The sequence below is a fragment of the Condylura cristata genome, unplaced genomic scaffold (genome assembly GCF_000260355.1).
Source record: "Condylura cristata isolate star-nosed mole 26May11 unplaced genomic scaffold, ConCri1.0 scaffold00006, whole genome shotgun sequence".
Taxonomy (NCBI): domain Eukaryota; kingdom Metazoa; phylum Chordata; class Mammalia; order Eulipotyphla; family Talpidae; genus Condylura; species Condylura cristata.
The window spans coordinates 44013322-44029883 of NW_004567107.1; the positions used below are offsets into that span (position 1 = coordinate 44013322).

Sequence of the window (16562 nt, forward strand, 5' to 3'; positions counted from 1 at the left end):
GCAAGTGTTGTCTAAGCAACTAACGCATGATGAGAACCCCCATTTTTTTTTTTTTTAAAGATTTATTTATTTGTACATACAGAACTGGGGTATAGGCCAGAGGCTCAGGGGCAGTGAGAGGCTTCACCAGAGACAGAGTGGGGAGCAGAACAGGCAGATCAACGAAGTACACTGCTGAGGGGAGCAGCGGGCGGGTCAGGAGAGGTCTGCCACGCCATGTGGTCACCTCCGGGGCAGGTGGGAATCGAACTCATGTGGAAGTGGCTTTAGCTTCTCAGTGCAGTGCTTTAACCCGCTGCGCCACCAGGGAGGGTCCGAGAACCCCCATTTTTGACTCTTCACACAGAAGTTGTTTAAATAAGAGAACACAAAGTCAGAAATACACATGCCTTGAGGAAAGTAATAATAAAGATTTTGATTTACATAGCAGGAAAGCATCAGCTCAGTTTCTTTTCCATTCAGTTTCTTTTTTATTATCTTTTAAGATATAATATTAGAATAAGGAGATTACACATTTTTCCTTTATAATAAAGTAAAATTTTTCAGAAAACAAGCTTGGGAAAATAAGTATGAATTAGTATTAGACTTTTCTTCACTTAATGAAACTGATCGTTAGCTTAGTTAGAAGAAAAATTCTAAGGGTACTTACTATTAATATGGTTATTTGGTATAGGGAGTCTCAAAAATATTGAAATATTGCAGATGAACTCTGTAGAAGCAGAATAAAAAAGTTATCATTACAGATATTCTTGTCACTCACTTTGGGGACTGAGTCTCTAAAGAGGTATAGTATTAAAAAGGGATTATTGCATCACCTTTAGCTGCAAATCACAGAGTTGTTTCTTGCAAAATATAACAGTCTTCCTCTGACTAGGACACATTGCAAGAGCACTTTAAACCTACTTTTCTGCTTTGCTCAGAAAAATAAAGGTAAACCATAAGTGAAGTAACTGGGAAGGAATTTGATTCTAGTAACTTCATTAAGTTTGATAATGATAAATATGGATTGGAAAGTACTCCAGTAGCAGAAAATTTATAAACTACCTTTTAAAGGTAAAGAACACAAATAGGCAATCCAAAATGAAATGAAAAGGGCAATAAATATTATAATGGTCAACCTAAATATAATCAAAGAAATGAAACTTCTTACCAGCTTTTTTTTGCCTGCCATAGTAGAAGAGATTTGGGTGGCAGAATGTTTTTTAACATATTTAAAATTTTATGCTGAACATATGTTAACTTCATAGATTTGAAAAAGGTCTAGAACGGGTATCTGTTTATAGGTGAAACTACTTTAGCATAATGGTGATCCTAGGAAGAGGCAAAGTCTGTCACCGACCACTGGTCAATTATGGAGAGAATTGAAGTATAATTCTGATTGGTGATACTTGCGTTGCATATTTTAAGTCTCCTTGCTTTATTTCCTTGCCAGAGCCTTTGTTCTGGTACTGAGACCAAAAACTGTGCTCCTCTGTACCTCTCATTTTCACTAGGAAGTTATGTGTGGAATATATATGCACTCTAGCCCTTCTCATTGCCTATTACTGGTCAGAGTCACAATTCTATTTTGTCTGGATTGGTGTACATTGTCTTTGTGCCTGCATCTTTGTCACAACAGCCATTTCAGTTCTCTTCTTGAATTCCTCCAGAAGTTGCCTTAGAAAACAGTGTCATCTCTTTGTGGTTTATTTATTTATTTATTTTAAAGATGTTTCTTTATGCATAGAAGAACTGGGGTATAGGCCAGAGGTGCGGGGTGAGAGGATTCACCAGAGACAGAGTGGGGAGCAGAACAGGCAGATCTACTGAAACACACTATTGAGGGGAGCAGTAGATGAGATAGGAGAGGTCTTCTGTGCCCTGTGGGTCAGCTCCCTGGCTGGAATCTAGCTCTGACTTTAGTGTTGATTGTTTTGAGACTCAACCCCTAGTCCACCAGTGAGGCTCCAACAGTGTCATCTCTTTGAATGAAAACATCTATTAGAGTACCAAAAGGAGGATATACAAGAAGGAAAAAACCCAAGTTTACTTCCCATCTTACCGGGAAGTTCTAAAGTTCTTTTATTTCTACTTTCCACACCCATTCCTTGCTGTTTCTTGAAGAACCCAATAGTCTCCTTGTTTTACTTCTTGTAAAGTGCTTTTCTTTTGGATATCTGCTTGAGTTATTCCCTCCTTCAGGCCTAACTTGTCTTCCTTTTCCTACCCCTTATAAAATAGTTACCCCTCTTCATTGCACTCTAACCCCTTACCCTCAGAGCACTTATTACTTATCTGTTTCACCCACAAGTGTTAGGACTTGTTTTCATTACTTCATGAATGTGCTTCCAGCAGCAGCTAGGCATTCAGTAGCTGTTTGTGGAATGGCAGGATTTCCATTTCTCTCTTTAGTGGCTTCTTGCTTTGCCTATTGAAATAATCAGGCCTCCCTTGTTCTCTGGTCAGGGGAAAAATAAGGTTGCATTCCATGTACTAAAGGTTATCTGGGGACTTCCCCTTTCTTATTGCTTAGTTTTTTCCCTAATATTCTTTCCCAGTCAGGTAAGTGAGTGTGTTTTATAAATAATCTTTCTGTTTTGGGACCAATTCTTTCCTTTTTGCTGCATCAGATATCATTTTATATAAATATTTTAGCATTTCAGCATATTTTCCTTCATTCAGTTTAGTAAATAGATATTGGAGTAATTATTACAAGCCAGTCTGGATCCCAGGTTGGATGCCAGCACTTAAGAAAATGGAGAGCTGTCTTTCCCATGAAGAACTTTGAGCTCAGTGTGTGGGTAGAAGTGCTAACCTAATAGAGACATCTAACTTGTAAAAATTCAGAAAGAGGGGCCTCCCTGGTGGCACAAGGAGTGAAGTTTCAGCACTATGAAGCTACAAGCAGTCACTGCAGCGTGAGTTTGATCCCTGGCCATGTAGGTGACCACATGGCGCAGCACAGACTTCTCCTGTCTCGCCCACTGCTCTCCTCAGCAAGTGTATTTCAGTAGATCCGCCCCCACTCTGTGTCCCACTCTTCTCTGGTGAATCCTCTCATTCTCCCCCCACATCTGGCCTGCATGCTAGCTCTTGTATACATAAATAAATTAAAAAAAAAAAAGAATTGGGGGTTGGAGGGAGAAAGAGGTGGAAATAAACAGGGTGTTTTGTCCATGCCTGCTCCAAAGAATGGGCATCTTGACAGTGGACAGGACTTTGCCGGGTGAGGACAAGATAGGAGAGGTCTGCTGCACCATGTGTGTTAGCTTCCTGGCCAAGGATTGAGCTCAGGCCATACTGGCTGGTGATAGCTTGATAGGACTGAGACTTTAATCCATGCTACCAAGGAGACCTGAGCTCTCATAATTACTGTTCTACTTTAGAAAAGCACCGTGAGCATTGTTGGAACATATTGTATAATGCAGGTTGTAGTGGTAGATAAGGTTCAGTATAGATGCTTGTAACGGATTGTGTGTATTTTTTTTTTAAAGATTTATTTATTTATGCATACAGAACTGGGGTACAGGACAGAGGTGCAGGGCTGGTGAGAAGCTTCACCAGAGACAGAATAGGGAGCAGAACAGGCAGATCGATGAAGTACACTGCTGAGGGGAGCAGCTCGCGGGTCAGGAGAGGTCTGCCACCCTGTGTGTATCACCTCCAGGGGTGGGGTTTGAACTCAGGCTGCATTGGTTTTAGCTTCTTAGTGCTGTGCTTTAACCTGCTGTGCCACCAGGGAGGGCCCCTATGTGTCAAGAAGTGGCTTGTGTGTGGGATTCTTTTCTGGTACAGGTATTCTTTTTGCATTCTCTGTGCCTGACACATAATACATATTAGATTAATGTTTGTTAAAGGATCATCCTGTTCTTTGATAGCAGTTTTAAGTTTGTGTTTGCATACCAGATCTTATTGTCTATTTTTGATCTCCTGTAATCTTTTCTTTCTAAGATCCAGATGAATTAAATTCCCTCTCCATCTTGAAGTGGTTCTAAATATTTCCACTGTCTACGATATTCACTCATCTGGAATACTCCTATCCTTTCTCATACGTTTTAACTGCCCCTTTCTGGAGAAGTCATTTCTTTTTAACTTAGGTGGACCTGGTTACTCCTTCCTCTGTACAGCTTTGTGTGTTATAGCTTATTTGGCCTCTAGATAGTGAGTTGGAAGGTGAAGATAAATGTTACTACTTCTTTGTCTCCTCTACTTTAATGTGCCTGGTGGTTTTGCTGAAAGGATGGGTTGTAAATTATTATAGGGAAGCATGTTATGACAGGAGCAGGCACACCTGAGTAAACTCTGTACTGGAGATGTTGATCATTGTCCTCCTCTGCTCATCCTGGACTAGGGCTTTATACATGAGATTCTTTAGAACTAGTACATGGGAACAAGACCTTTTGTAAACTTAAAATTCTAAAATACATTTTTGCCAGGAAAGATTTTGAGGGGTGAGCAATATAATTAGATTAGTGATTCAATGTTAGGAACAGGAGTTTGGCAGGAGTTATTAAAAATAGTTTTATTTTTCTTTTCCCTTGGAGTCCAGGAAAAGCGTCTCCCTGTTAGAGTAGAAGGAAGGAAGGGTAAGTAACTAAAAGAGAAGAATTCCAGCAGGAGGAATTTACATGATATTTGGGAGAAATGACTTTTAACTTCCCCATGCAGTAATTCAGTGCTGATGACTACGTCATCTTCTCTGCAGAGACTGTGGCAGCCATCATGGAGGTGGTCGAGGCGGAGAGTCCTCTGAACCCCAGTTGCAAGATCATGACCTTCAGACCCTCAATGGAGGAGTTCCGGGAGTTCAACAAATACCTTGCATATATGGAATCTAAAGGAGCCCATCGAGCTGGTCTTGCAAAGGTGATTATCTTCAGATGCTTTAAACCAAATGGTCACTTGACCTTTCAGTTACCTTCTGTGATGTGGGAAATCATCTTAATGATGTGGGAAATTGTTTCTTCTGAAGTAAGATAATTATAAAATTTTTGTGCTTGTTAATCCATATGGAACATTTTATTCTTCAAAAATAATTCTTATTCTCTTTCAGCTATTTATATTAGGTTGTGTTTAGGGCATTTTTGGGTTGTTGTTTCTTGTTTTTTAACCAAGAAGCCAAAGAAGTTCACATGGACTTCAGAGGAGTAGGAGTGTATTCCTACTGTTTTTATCCTATTCTCATGGAGGATAGTATTAATTGTTTTGAAGCTTGACTTACTTTCCTTCCATTCATTCTCCTTACCTTCTCTTCCTCTCTCCTCCTTTTCTTTCCTTCTGTTTTTCATTCTCTTTCTTTTTTCCTATTCCTTGTCATTCTCCAGTCATAGTCAGGGAGAGAACTTCCATAACTTCAGGGTCAGTGTTAAATCCTTCTGCTCTCAGGCCTGTTACTGCATCTGGGATATATCCTTGAGGCTTGCTGTTTTGTTATGAATGATTCACATCTCTCCTAGAAAGATTTAAAATTAAGATGGGTGAAACTTTATTATAGGTAGGTGAGAGATAGAAAAGGAAGTTAAAGAGAATGTAAAGTCTGATAATGAACTGCTTAAATGAGCTACCCTTAAAGATCCCGTTTTTGGAACCTCTACATGTTGAGATTATCTTGGTGGAAAAAATCATTTTTTAGTTGAAGAGAATGCTTTCATAATCATTTGACACACATAATTTTGATTCTTGACTTGCTTTAGGTTAACAAGAATTTGTGGACTTTATTTGGGTGGAGGGGAGTTGGGGGGTGACTGTCTCAACTTCTTTGGACTCTGAATGCAGCCCTTTGTCCTGTTCTTCTCCTTTTGTTTCTTGAAAACATATATCTTACTGTGATTGGTCATGTCCAGTGCACCTTTAGTAATATTAGAAGTGGAAGTAGCAAATACTTCTCAAGAGGGAGTTGCAGGCACAAAGAGTACACCTGTGTGGCTGTTGGTGTTATATAACAGATGAAGTTATTGAGAACTACAGTAAGTTTTCTGAATGATGAATAAAGAACACCTGAGTCCTGACTTTTTATATTTCTGAGACTCATTGACATTGTTGGAGGTATTTATGCAATCTTACAATTCTTTCCTATTACTAATACTAGGAATACAATGAACTCTGTTTCTAGTCATTTTTGCTATTTTTTACATCAAGTCACATCAACCTCAGTTTCATCTGCTCTCCCTATTGCCCTGGAAGTTGCAGCAATAGCAAATGCATAAACCGAACCAAATCAAATCAAATTATACAAATCCAAACTTCATTAATGTTGTTAGTTTGCTTTGAGGACTAGTCCTGGGGAAAGAGCTGTTTATGAAGAGTCTTTGTTAACGTACCATTTAATGAATTGTTCTTATTTTTTGAAGAAGTGGTTGAGCAGTTCTAGTAGTAGTGACTCTGGTCTCAAATTATGGCCTGTTCTGGTTTTCGTTTTATCATCATTTTTAGTTCCATACTTTAGACTCATATTTTATTTCCAAAGTGAGAGGATTAACACCCTGAATTTCTGCCTACAAAGATGGTGGTCAAGCTGGGAGAGTGAACATAGTGACAGTCTCCTTAAATGTAAAACTTGTTTCCTATGTTGAAAAACTAAAGAACTAAAATTATAGTTCAAAATTAAAACTTTTGTTACAGCCATGTACTAAGAAATTTTTGAAGTTCTATCTGAATGTTTTAATGGGAAATAAATGAACCTGTATGAAATACTTATAAAGATAACATTTAGATTTTTGTAAATTCATTTATTTTGATTATACTTTTTTAAAATTGCAACAGTAGCCTGTATTAATTCATGTTTTGTGTGTCTAAATAATCAGATTTAGTTCAGATGAAAAAGAAGTTAGTATTTACAACTTTCATAAAGACAACCCCCTCTTCTTTGAACATTAACAAGAAAATATAGTATGCTTATCCATGTTCATTAGGTATAATTCTCCACTTTGTACTTTTTTTTTTTTTTAAAGATTTATTTATGCATACCGAGCTGGGGTACTGGCCAGAGGTGCAGGGATGGTGAGAGGATTCACTAGAGACAGAGTAGGGAGCAGAACAGGCAGACTGACGAAGTACACTGCTGAGGGGAGCAGCGGGCAGGTCAGGAGAGGTCTGCCACGCCATGTGGACACCTCCGGGGCAGGCAGGAATCGAACTCATGCGAAAGTGGCTTTAGCTTTTTAGTGCTGTGCTTTAACCCGCTGCGCCACCAGGGAGGGCCCCATTTTATACTTTTAAAGTATAAAAGATAAAGTATATATGGTTGTCTATGTTACCATTTTGAATTAATATACCTTTAAAGAAATAAAGCAAGTCATATCCACAAATTGCTATGAAAATTAATGTTAGATTTTATAGGTCAGTTTAACTTTTTTTTTTTTTTGAGTTTATGTAGTTCATCTGTCAATTGTTTAACAGTGACCAACCCACTCATCCCTTGACCTCAGATATCCTTATCTGATGGGACTTGATCCAAATTTTTCACTTGCAAGTACATTGTAAATCTAAATGAAAGATAAAACTTTAAAACTTAACATTATAAAATACTATGTCTGCATGTCCTGTAGTAGGAAAATAAACATTTTTTTTTAAGATTTATTTATGCATACAGAACTAGGTACATGCCAGAGGTGTAGGGATAGCAAGAGGATTCACCAGAGACAGAGTAGGGAGCAGAGCAGGCAGATCAGCAAAGTACACTGCTGAGGGGAGCAGCAGGCGGGGCAGGAGAGGTCTGCCGCGCCATGTGGGTCACCTCTCTGGCCGGGGATCAAACTCAAACTGAAGTGGCTGATGCTAGCTTGCAGTGCTGTGCCTTAACCCATTGCGCCACCAGGGAGGGCCCATTAAAATAAACATTTTTAATCAGAAGATAAATATAGTAGCCATAAGGGTAAAAATCAGCATATTAGATTACATGGAAAATAAGAACTAATTTTTTTCAAAAGATACCCTTTATAAAGTTAGAGTATAAGAGAAAACATTTCACACAAATATATACACATACAAAAAACTTAAGTTTCAATGGTTGTCAATACAAGATATTGATGAAGATGTTGAACAGCAGTGGGGTCTCTCATCCTTTGCTGATGGAAGTGTGAATTGTTACAACCACTTCGGCATAAGATTGATAACATTTACCCAATTTGAGATTTGTGTGTATGTGTATATACACACACACACATTTGATATATATATGTAGAAATATACAGATAACATATCTATACATTCTCTGTATTTATATATATACATATATGTGTATGTATATATGTATATATATTTGATATATATGTAGAAATATACAGATAACATATCTATACATTCTCTGTATTTATATATATACATATATGTGTATGTATATATGTATATATATTTGATATATATGTAGAAATATATAGATACATATCTGTATATTTCTCTCTGTATTTATATATATGTGTATGTGTGTATATGTATGCGTATATAGCCTATGTCCCAGTAATTCCATGGTTTGGGGTGTCTGTATATGTGTGTATTCTAGAAAATCATATGCACATATGCAGCAGATGTGTACAGCAATGTTAATGGCATATCATTTGTAATAGTATGTAATTAGAAAAACAGTGAGTGGTGGTGCAGCGGGTTAAAGCACAGCAGTATGAAACTGTTGTAGCCACTGCATCATTATTTCAATCCCTGGCCAGGTGGGTGATCCATATGGCGTGGCAGACCTCTCCTGATGTGCCCGCTGCTCCCCTCAGCAGTGTGTTTCAGTAGATCTGCATGTTTGGCTCCCCACTGTGTCTCTGGTGACTCCTATCACTCACCCCACACCTCTGGCCTGTACACCAGTTCTTATACGCATGAATAAATAAATCTTTATTAAAAATAAAGTGACTGCCATGGTCACCAATTTATGAATAAATACTACACAGGAATACTGAGTAGGGGTGAATTTTAATGAACTTCAGCTATATACTCCATTATACTTGAATCTCATAAAATTCTTGAATGAAATATAAAAGATAAACCTTAAAGAATATGTGCATATGTGATTGTTCACATTGCTGTATAGTTCCAAAACTTAAATTTGTATACCCAGGCACAACACTATGAAGTTCATCAAGGAAATGAATATTATAAAAACCATAGTATGGCCTTTTGGAAGAGGGGAATGTATTTCAGAAAGGGTATTTAGAGGGCCTCTGTGGTGCCAACAATATCCTGCTTCTCATACCTGGGCAGCAGGTACTCTGATGTTTACTTTATAATAATTGACAAAGCTGCAACTTAAGCAACTTACTTCTGTGTTTCTCAAATTTACCTTTAAAATTGAGAGTGTAACAGTATCAACTAAAAAAGTAAGTTAGTACAAGTACAGTATTTGGTCTAGTGAGTAAGTGATAAATTTTGCAGTCGAAAACCATCTGTTGGTCCCCTCCTCCTAAACCCCCCCTTCGCGGTGGCACAGCAGGTTAAAGTGCAGCACTATGAAGCTGGCTGCAGCTTGGGTGTGAGTCCAATCCCCGTCACACAGGTGATCCACACGGTGCAGCAGACCTGTCATGTTTACCTGCTGCTCCCCCAGGAGTGTACTTTGTTCATCTTCCTGTTTTGCTCCCCACTCATATCTCTGGTGAGTCCTTTCACTGTCCCTGTGCCTCTGACCTGAACCCCAGCTCTGTATGCATAAATAACAGAGCAGGCAGATCGACAAAGTACACTGCTGAGGGGAACAGTTTGCGGGACAGGAGAGGTCTGCTGTGTCATGTGGGTCACCTCCCTGGCCGGGGATTGAACTCATGCTGCAGTGGCTGTGGAGAGCTTCAGATAACTTCACAGTGCTGCGCTTTAACCCCTTATGCCACCAGGGAGGGCCCAATCAATAAATCTTAAAAAGAAAAGAAAAAAATCATCTGTAAGGTGAATATCTTACTGTGACTCTTCATGAATATTTTATGCCTTGTCATAGTAATGTGAGAAATTTGTCTTGTATTCTTTTGGAATGCAAAAACTAAAAACCTGGGATATTTTCAATATAACATTTTGTTATTTTATTTTAGGTGATTCCTCCTAAGGAGTGGAAGCCAAGAAAATGCTATGATGATATTGATAATTTGCTTATTCCAGCACCAATTCAGCAGATGGTTACAGGGCAGTCGGGACTATACACTCAGTACAACATCCAAAAAAAAGCCATGACTGTGAAGGAGTTTAGGCAACTGGCTAACAGTGGCAAGTGAGTGGATTCATTTTGTTGTTTTCATTTCAAAGATCTAAGTGAACCTGAGAAGAAAACTTGTAGATAGTGGAGCTGGTGATAAAAAACAGGAGTCCTGCATGACCTCTTGAATCTTCATTTACCACTTTGTTTTGTTATTAAAGGTAGTTGCTGCCTACCATGAGTTTTTGCTTTAATATATAATTCATCTTTGTAAGTTTTCTTTGTGTGACAGTATTTAAGCCTTAAGTGATAAATTATGTATATTTGAAGGCTGAAAGATGAATAAATGCTTGAATGACTTGAGGGGCTAACATTTGTTGGTGTGTCAACAAATTAGTGCAAATCTTTGTAGCTTAAACCAACATACATTTTGTATCACAGTTTCTGAAGGTCAGGAATCTGGGAGTGATTAACTGGGTGGTTTTTGCATAGGGTCTCTCATGTTAAAGTATTGACTGGGACATTTTCATTTGAAAGCTTAACCATGACTTGATGATCCTCTTCAAAGATTGCTCTTCTTACATGGCTGTTGACTAGAATCCTTAGTTCCTTGCTGCTTGGACCGATCCTTATGTGTGTCAGTCTTCTTCCAGAGCAAGCAATCTGAGAGTTACCAACATGGAAGCTACAAGGTCATTACATGACTTGTTTCTTCATTTTTAGATCTGCCATCCTTTATTTGCTACAAGTCAGTTGCTAAGTGTAGCCTGTATTCAAAACGAGGAGAATTAAGCTCCATACTTTTTTTTTCTTTTTTAAAAGATATTTATGCATACGAGAATGGAGGGGTACAGGCCAGAGGTGTTGGGGATGAGAGGACTCACTGGAGACAGAGTGGGGAGCAGAAAGGCAGATTGACTGAAATACACTGATGAGGGGGCTAGTCAGGAGGTCTGTCTCACCATGTGGGTCACCTCCCTGTCCAGGAATCAAATTCCTGCTGCAGTGGATCCAGCTAGCATCATAATGCTGCACTCTAACCCCTTGTGACACCAGGGAGGCTCCAACCTCCATTCCTTGAAGGGAGAAGTCTAAAATAATTTGTGGACCTATTTACCTCTTTAGAAACTACTACAATTAATAATAATTATCAAATTACCTTAAAAAAAAAAAAAGGCCCTCCCTGGTGGCGCAGCGGGTTAAAGCACAGCACTAAGAAGCTAAGCCACTTCTGCATGTGTTCGATTCCCGGAGGTGACCACATGGCATGGCAGACCTCTCCTGGCCCGCCCGCTGCTCCCCTCAGCAGTGTACTTCCGCGATCTGCCGGTTCTGCTCCCCACTCTGTCTCTGGTGAAACCTCTCGCCGCCCCTGAGCCTCTGGTTTGTACCACAATTCTGTATGCATAAATAAATAAATATTAAAAAAAAAAACACCTTTCCAATATGATGGTTAAGGCCCTAGATTTTTTTTTTTGATGAGTGTACATTAGTGTACATAAGATTAAGTCCTTTGGATGAAGTTAGTTGATACATATATACTTTATTATTATTATTATATATAATAGTTTATTTTTACATCATTTTGTGCATTTTTCCATCTCATTTTCAATCCCTTGGGCTTCCCATCAGCAAATCACCCATGTGCCATCACCAGATACATATGTACTTTTAATTTGATTTATGTTTGACTTGATGGTACTTGAAGAATATTAATTCTGCACATGAAATTTGTACGATGGAGCTTTCTAGCTATTCCAGAGGAATTGGAAATTTTATATTTTGGGGTAGTAAAGTTTTATTATTCCAGATCTCATTAGATACTGTGAAACTTCTATTATAGATAAATTGTACTGCTTTACTTTCAAACTCTTCAGGAATTCTTTTACAAATATAGTATTGTTGAAATAAGATTGCAGAAGAAACTTTTCCCTACTTTTAATAAGTACAGTTTACTGTATCCAACTTCTAATAAACATTTACAAAATCATTCTAAAAGTTTTAAGTATGTTAGTTCATTTAGTGATTTCTGCTTGGCTGCTTTGGCTTTTTAAGAGATAATTTGTAATTTTAATTATATCAATGCTACTAGAAAATGTTATGCCGAATATGCAATCACCATAAATACCATAGGATAGGTACAAAATAAGATAAGACTTCTCTGGTTGTTAATCAGGAATACCTTTAGGTATTTTTGAGGTGAATTTTGAAGCAGAGTCAAAACATTTTTACAATTTATAAAAGTAATACATGTTTACTTAAAATGTCAAACATTTGAAAAACATGTAATTTTACTTTCCGAAGACAATCACTATTAATAATATATGGTAATTCAAAGTATTAATGAGAACAAAGCTCTGGCATCCACTTTTTACTTATAATGAAACTTTGATTACTATCTCTAGGCCACTGGATATTCCTTGAATGATATCAGATTTATGTGTACAGGGGATTTATTAAAATATGCACTGACTTTATGCATATCTAGTGAATTTTTCACCGTGGTGGCTTAGTTATAGATTGACTGTTTCTGAAGATAGTCTTTCAAATGACATTGTCGTCGTCTACCACTTTATGTAAGTAAGGCTCACTGCTTGGTATGGTATCTGGAAGTAAGTGCTATTTAAATATATGTTAATTGAATTATAAATAGTGTCATGAAAGCTGTAAATACATAGTTGAAGTGGTGTAAATTATTAGACATTGTGAAGATTACTTATAAACAGAATATATATTGCTTAATACACTGAAATTTAAAAATTATTCTTTTAATAGAAATGAACCTTAATACCACTGGTTTGCAAAGGAGAAGCTAAAAAATATAGTTAAAATAGTTCCCATGAAACAAGTTTATAAATTATTTAAAATTATTTAGTTAGCTCTTTTTGTGGTTGTGAAATATGACTTGTAGATATTTCTGAACTGTGGCTTCAGTGTTTAATTTTCTTCTGAAATTAATTTGTCTTTTGAGTTTTAATAACTATTATAATTGTTAGAATATTACAATACCTTTGAAAATTCTCTCTTTTTATTTCCTTCAGTTTCATGAGGGAAATTTATTTCAAATACCAGTGAAATAGGTTTTTAGACCTCAAACCAAAACTCTTGCTGTGTCCTCACAGCCACACTGGAAAAGCTTGGTCTTTATATTATTAAGGAATTGTTTGGAGAAAAGGCTTATTTTCATAGGAGGCAGAAGTCACCCTCTTGGCCTTTAAGTTCATATTTTCCTTCAGTACTTGTCCTTGGCTGCTATACAGTACATGATGTGCTTACTGTAAACAGTAGAGAAAATAGCATGCTTTCTTGGTTAATAACATAATGTAGTCCCAAAGCAAATGTAGAGACCTGTAGCATAGCTCTACTATAAAACTTTTGGAGGTGGGTATTAGTCTGTCTTGTAGAACTTACATAACTGACATATAATTTCCTCTAGGCATCTTTTAAATGCTTTATAATTATTATACAGAATTCTCATAAGAGCTTAACTGTCATTATCTTTTTTTTTTTTTTTTAATAGAGAAATGAGTGAGGTCCACAAAGATTCAATCTCCTGCCCAGGGTTATATCATTTTTAAGTGGCAAAGCCTGAGTTCAAACCCAAGCAGTCTGTAGGGTTTGAATGTGGCTGAAGCCATGCCTCTTAACTACTGTGCTATTGTTAACAAAAGGGTATGGGTAAGATCTGGTGGAATTTGTTTTGAGCAAATTGGCACTGGATTTGTGAAATAGCTATGATTATTTAATATTAGGGGTGGAATCTGTAGCCAGGGTGTATTACAATCAGGTGCCAACCAAGGAGCTGGTAATTTTTCTCAAGCTTAGAATTAGCTCTCATTTCAAATAGCCAGAAATTTTAGAATTTAACCTCACTTCCCAACACCAAAGTGTAACTTTCTCCTTTAGAGTTACTAATTATTAAAAAATGATTATGATTGAATGTGTGTGGATAGGTTTCTTAGGTTTTTACTTATTTTGAGAACAGCCAACATAAAGTACAAGTATTGCAATAATAAAACTTGAAGCTCATATAGTACTGACTGGGCTGGGGAGGAGGGTGCAGGGAAAGGCAGAAATAATTTCTTTTTACAGGGGAGAGCAAAAGGGTGAGAGAAGGGTAGGAAAAACAATGAAACTAGGAGGAACTGAAACTTTGATGACTAGCATAATTTTCTTATGAGAATACTGAAGGCTTTGTCACAGTGAGGGGACTTCTATTGGGTGTTAAGTATTTACCAACAGTATCTTCAATTTCAACTTTACAGTAAAGTTCTTAAATTTTAGGACCATGTTTGGATAGTTGTGAGACTAAAAAGGTCTTGAATATCTGTTGGAAAATCCCAAGATTAGATGGAGGTTGGAGAAAAAGGCCAGGCTACAAAGACTTCCTTAGTCCCTGCTGACCTGGTGACATGCCTGTATTATCTAAGATAACAGTGAAAGCAGTCTGGTTTCAAAAGGGAGAGAATTTAAAGGGTGGCAGACTGGGCAGCGGAGTCAACGACCAGTGGAGTCAAAGACTCTACTGCACCAGTCCACTCTTCAATTTTGGGTAGGGCTTTTCATCAACCTAAGGAATCTCTTAGCTTGGAGAATAATTTGACTTTCAATGGAACCTCAAATCTACAAGAATGTTTAACATATAATAGATAGTATTATTTATTAACTATTCTTGCACTTTTTGCATCAATTCCTACTTTAAGTTAACCCGTTTACATACTTGACCAATATTTAATTGGAACTCTGTATTCAAAAGACTGAAACTGAATCTTCACCCCAAAATGGAAACCAAAGAAATAAAGTAATTGAGGTTTTTGGTGTATCATTTAAGTCAACACAATAAAAGGAGACCATGAAAGAGCAAAGCTGGATGATAAAACATGGTTAGTCAGGTAGATGATTGTACAAAAATTGCAGTGAAACATAAGGAAGAGCTCTCTGTGTGTTCATGAGCATCTATCTTGGGGTGCCAGATCCTACCAGAGCACATCTGAGGATGAGGAGCTATGGAGGCCTTTTTTGCCACTCCAGTTTTTTTTTTTTTTTTTTTTTAAGATTTATTTATTTGTACATACAGAGCTGGGGTACAGGCCAGAGGCCCAGGGGTGGCAAGAGGCATCACCAGAGACAGAGTGAGGGGCAGAACAAGCAGATCGACGAAGTACACTGCTGAAGGGAGCAGCGGGCGGGTCAGGAGAGGTCTGCCGTGCCATGTGGTCACCTCTAGGGCCTGTGGGAATCGAACTCATGCGGAAGTGGTTTCAGCGTCTTAGTGCAGTGCTTTAACCTGCTGCACCACCAGGGAGGGCCACCACTCCAGTTTTAAAAGTGTCACATTAGACAAGGGTGGCATTTGGTGGAATGATGCCTACATAGTAATGTCATCGTATAGTCTTGGGAGGTATTCAGTTAGATTCTGTGACCCACACTCATCTGGGTGACTTTGGTAACCTCCTGCTTGCCTAGCATAAACTTAAAGGATGTATTTCTGTCTAGGAAGAAATCAGATTTCTTTCCATCTTCAAGCATCCCAGTATAGTGTACAATTTAGGTCTGGCCACCAACTGCCCTCTGAGAGGGTGTTCCATCTCCAGGGAGATGGTTTCCACCTGTATGCAGGCAGTGAAATGGCCATGTGGGCCAAGAACTGGGCTGGTGGTTGTTATAAAGCTCTGTCTTATCCCTCTCTCTCCCCAGGATATCTTTGTCAGCCTTTCCCCTGCATCCCCAGTGTGTACCCCATCCTGTATGCCTCTTTAGATCTTTTACAATGAAAAGCAATTTAGGGCTCCAGTTTCTAAAGTCCTAGAAGTTTTTCTTTTTTAAGGATTTGCTATATTTATTTATGCATATAAGAACTGGGGGATAGGCCAGAGGTAGGGAGGGTGAGAAGATTTACCAGAGACAAAGTGGGGAGCAGAACAGGCAGATCTACTGAAATACACAGCTGAGGGAAGCAGTGGCTGAGACAGGAGAGGTCCACGGTGCCATGTGGGTCAGCTCTCTGGCCAGGGACCATACTTGAGCTGCAGTAGCTGGTGATAGCTTGATAGTCCTGAGACTTTAACCCCTGTGCCACTAGGAGGTATGAAATTTTTCTAGTCTTAATAAGAGGTTTCTGCTAACTTTTTAAATAATCATCTTACTCTGCCCTCTGATTAACTTATTAGCCTGTACTTGGAAGTTCTATAGTATTGGCATCTGTTAATCAAACAGGTAGAAACATAGAATTAATAGTAAGGCTTTTTCCACCTATTTTTGTTTTTAGTTTAGACTGCCCTCTGATATTGTTCTCGGCAAATCAACAAATAATAATGTGTTTAAAATAACAGTTGTCAAATTAAGTAATTTGGTATTCTTATTGTTTATTGGAGTCTTCTGTGCAGCGTAAGTTGATTGTTTTATATTTATTAAATCTAAAATGTTCAATGCAGGTTGCTACTCCTGCTAACCCCATTTT

At 38.0% G+C, this 16562-nt stretch overlaps 1 protein-coding gene across 1 annotated transcript in view; it reads left to right on the forward strand.

Moving 5' to 3' along the window:
* KDM4C (lysine (K)-specific demethylase 4C) overlaps positions 1-16562 on the forward strand; it is a 349283-nt gene that overhangs the window by 32686 nt on the left and 300035 nt on the right. Inside the window, exons 2-3 of the mRNA XM_004677654.2 lie at positions 4685-4845; positions 10002-10177. Of these exons, the coding sequence (XP_004677711.1) occupies positions 4702-4845; positions 10002-10177 (320 nt within the window). The 5' untranslated portion in view covers positions 4685-4701. The remainder of the gene's footprint in view (positions 1-4684; positions 4846-10001; positions 10178-16562) is intronic.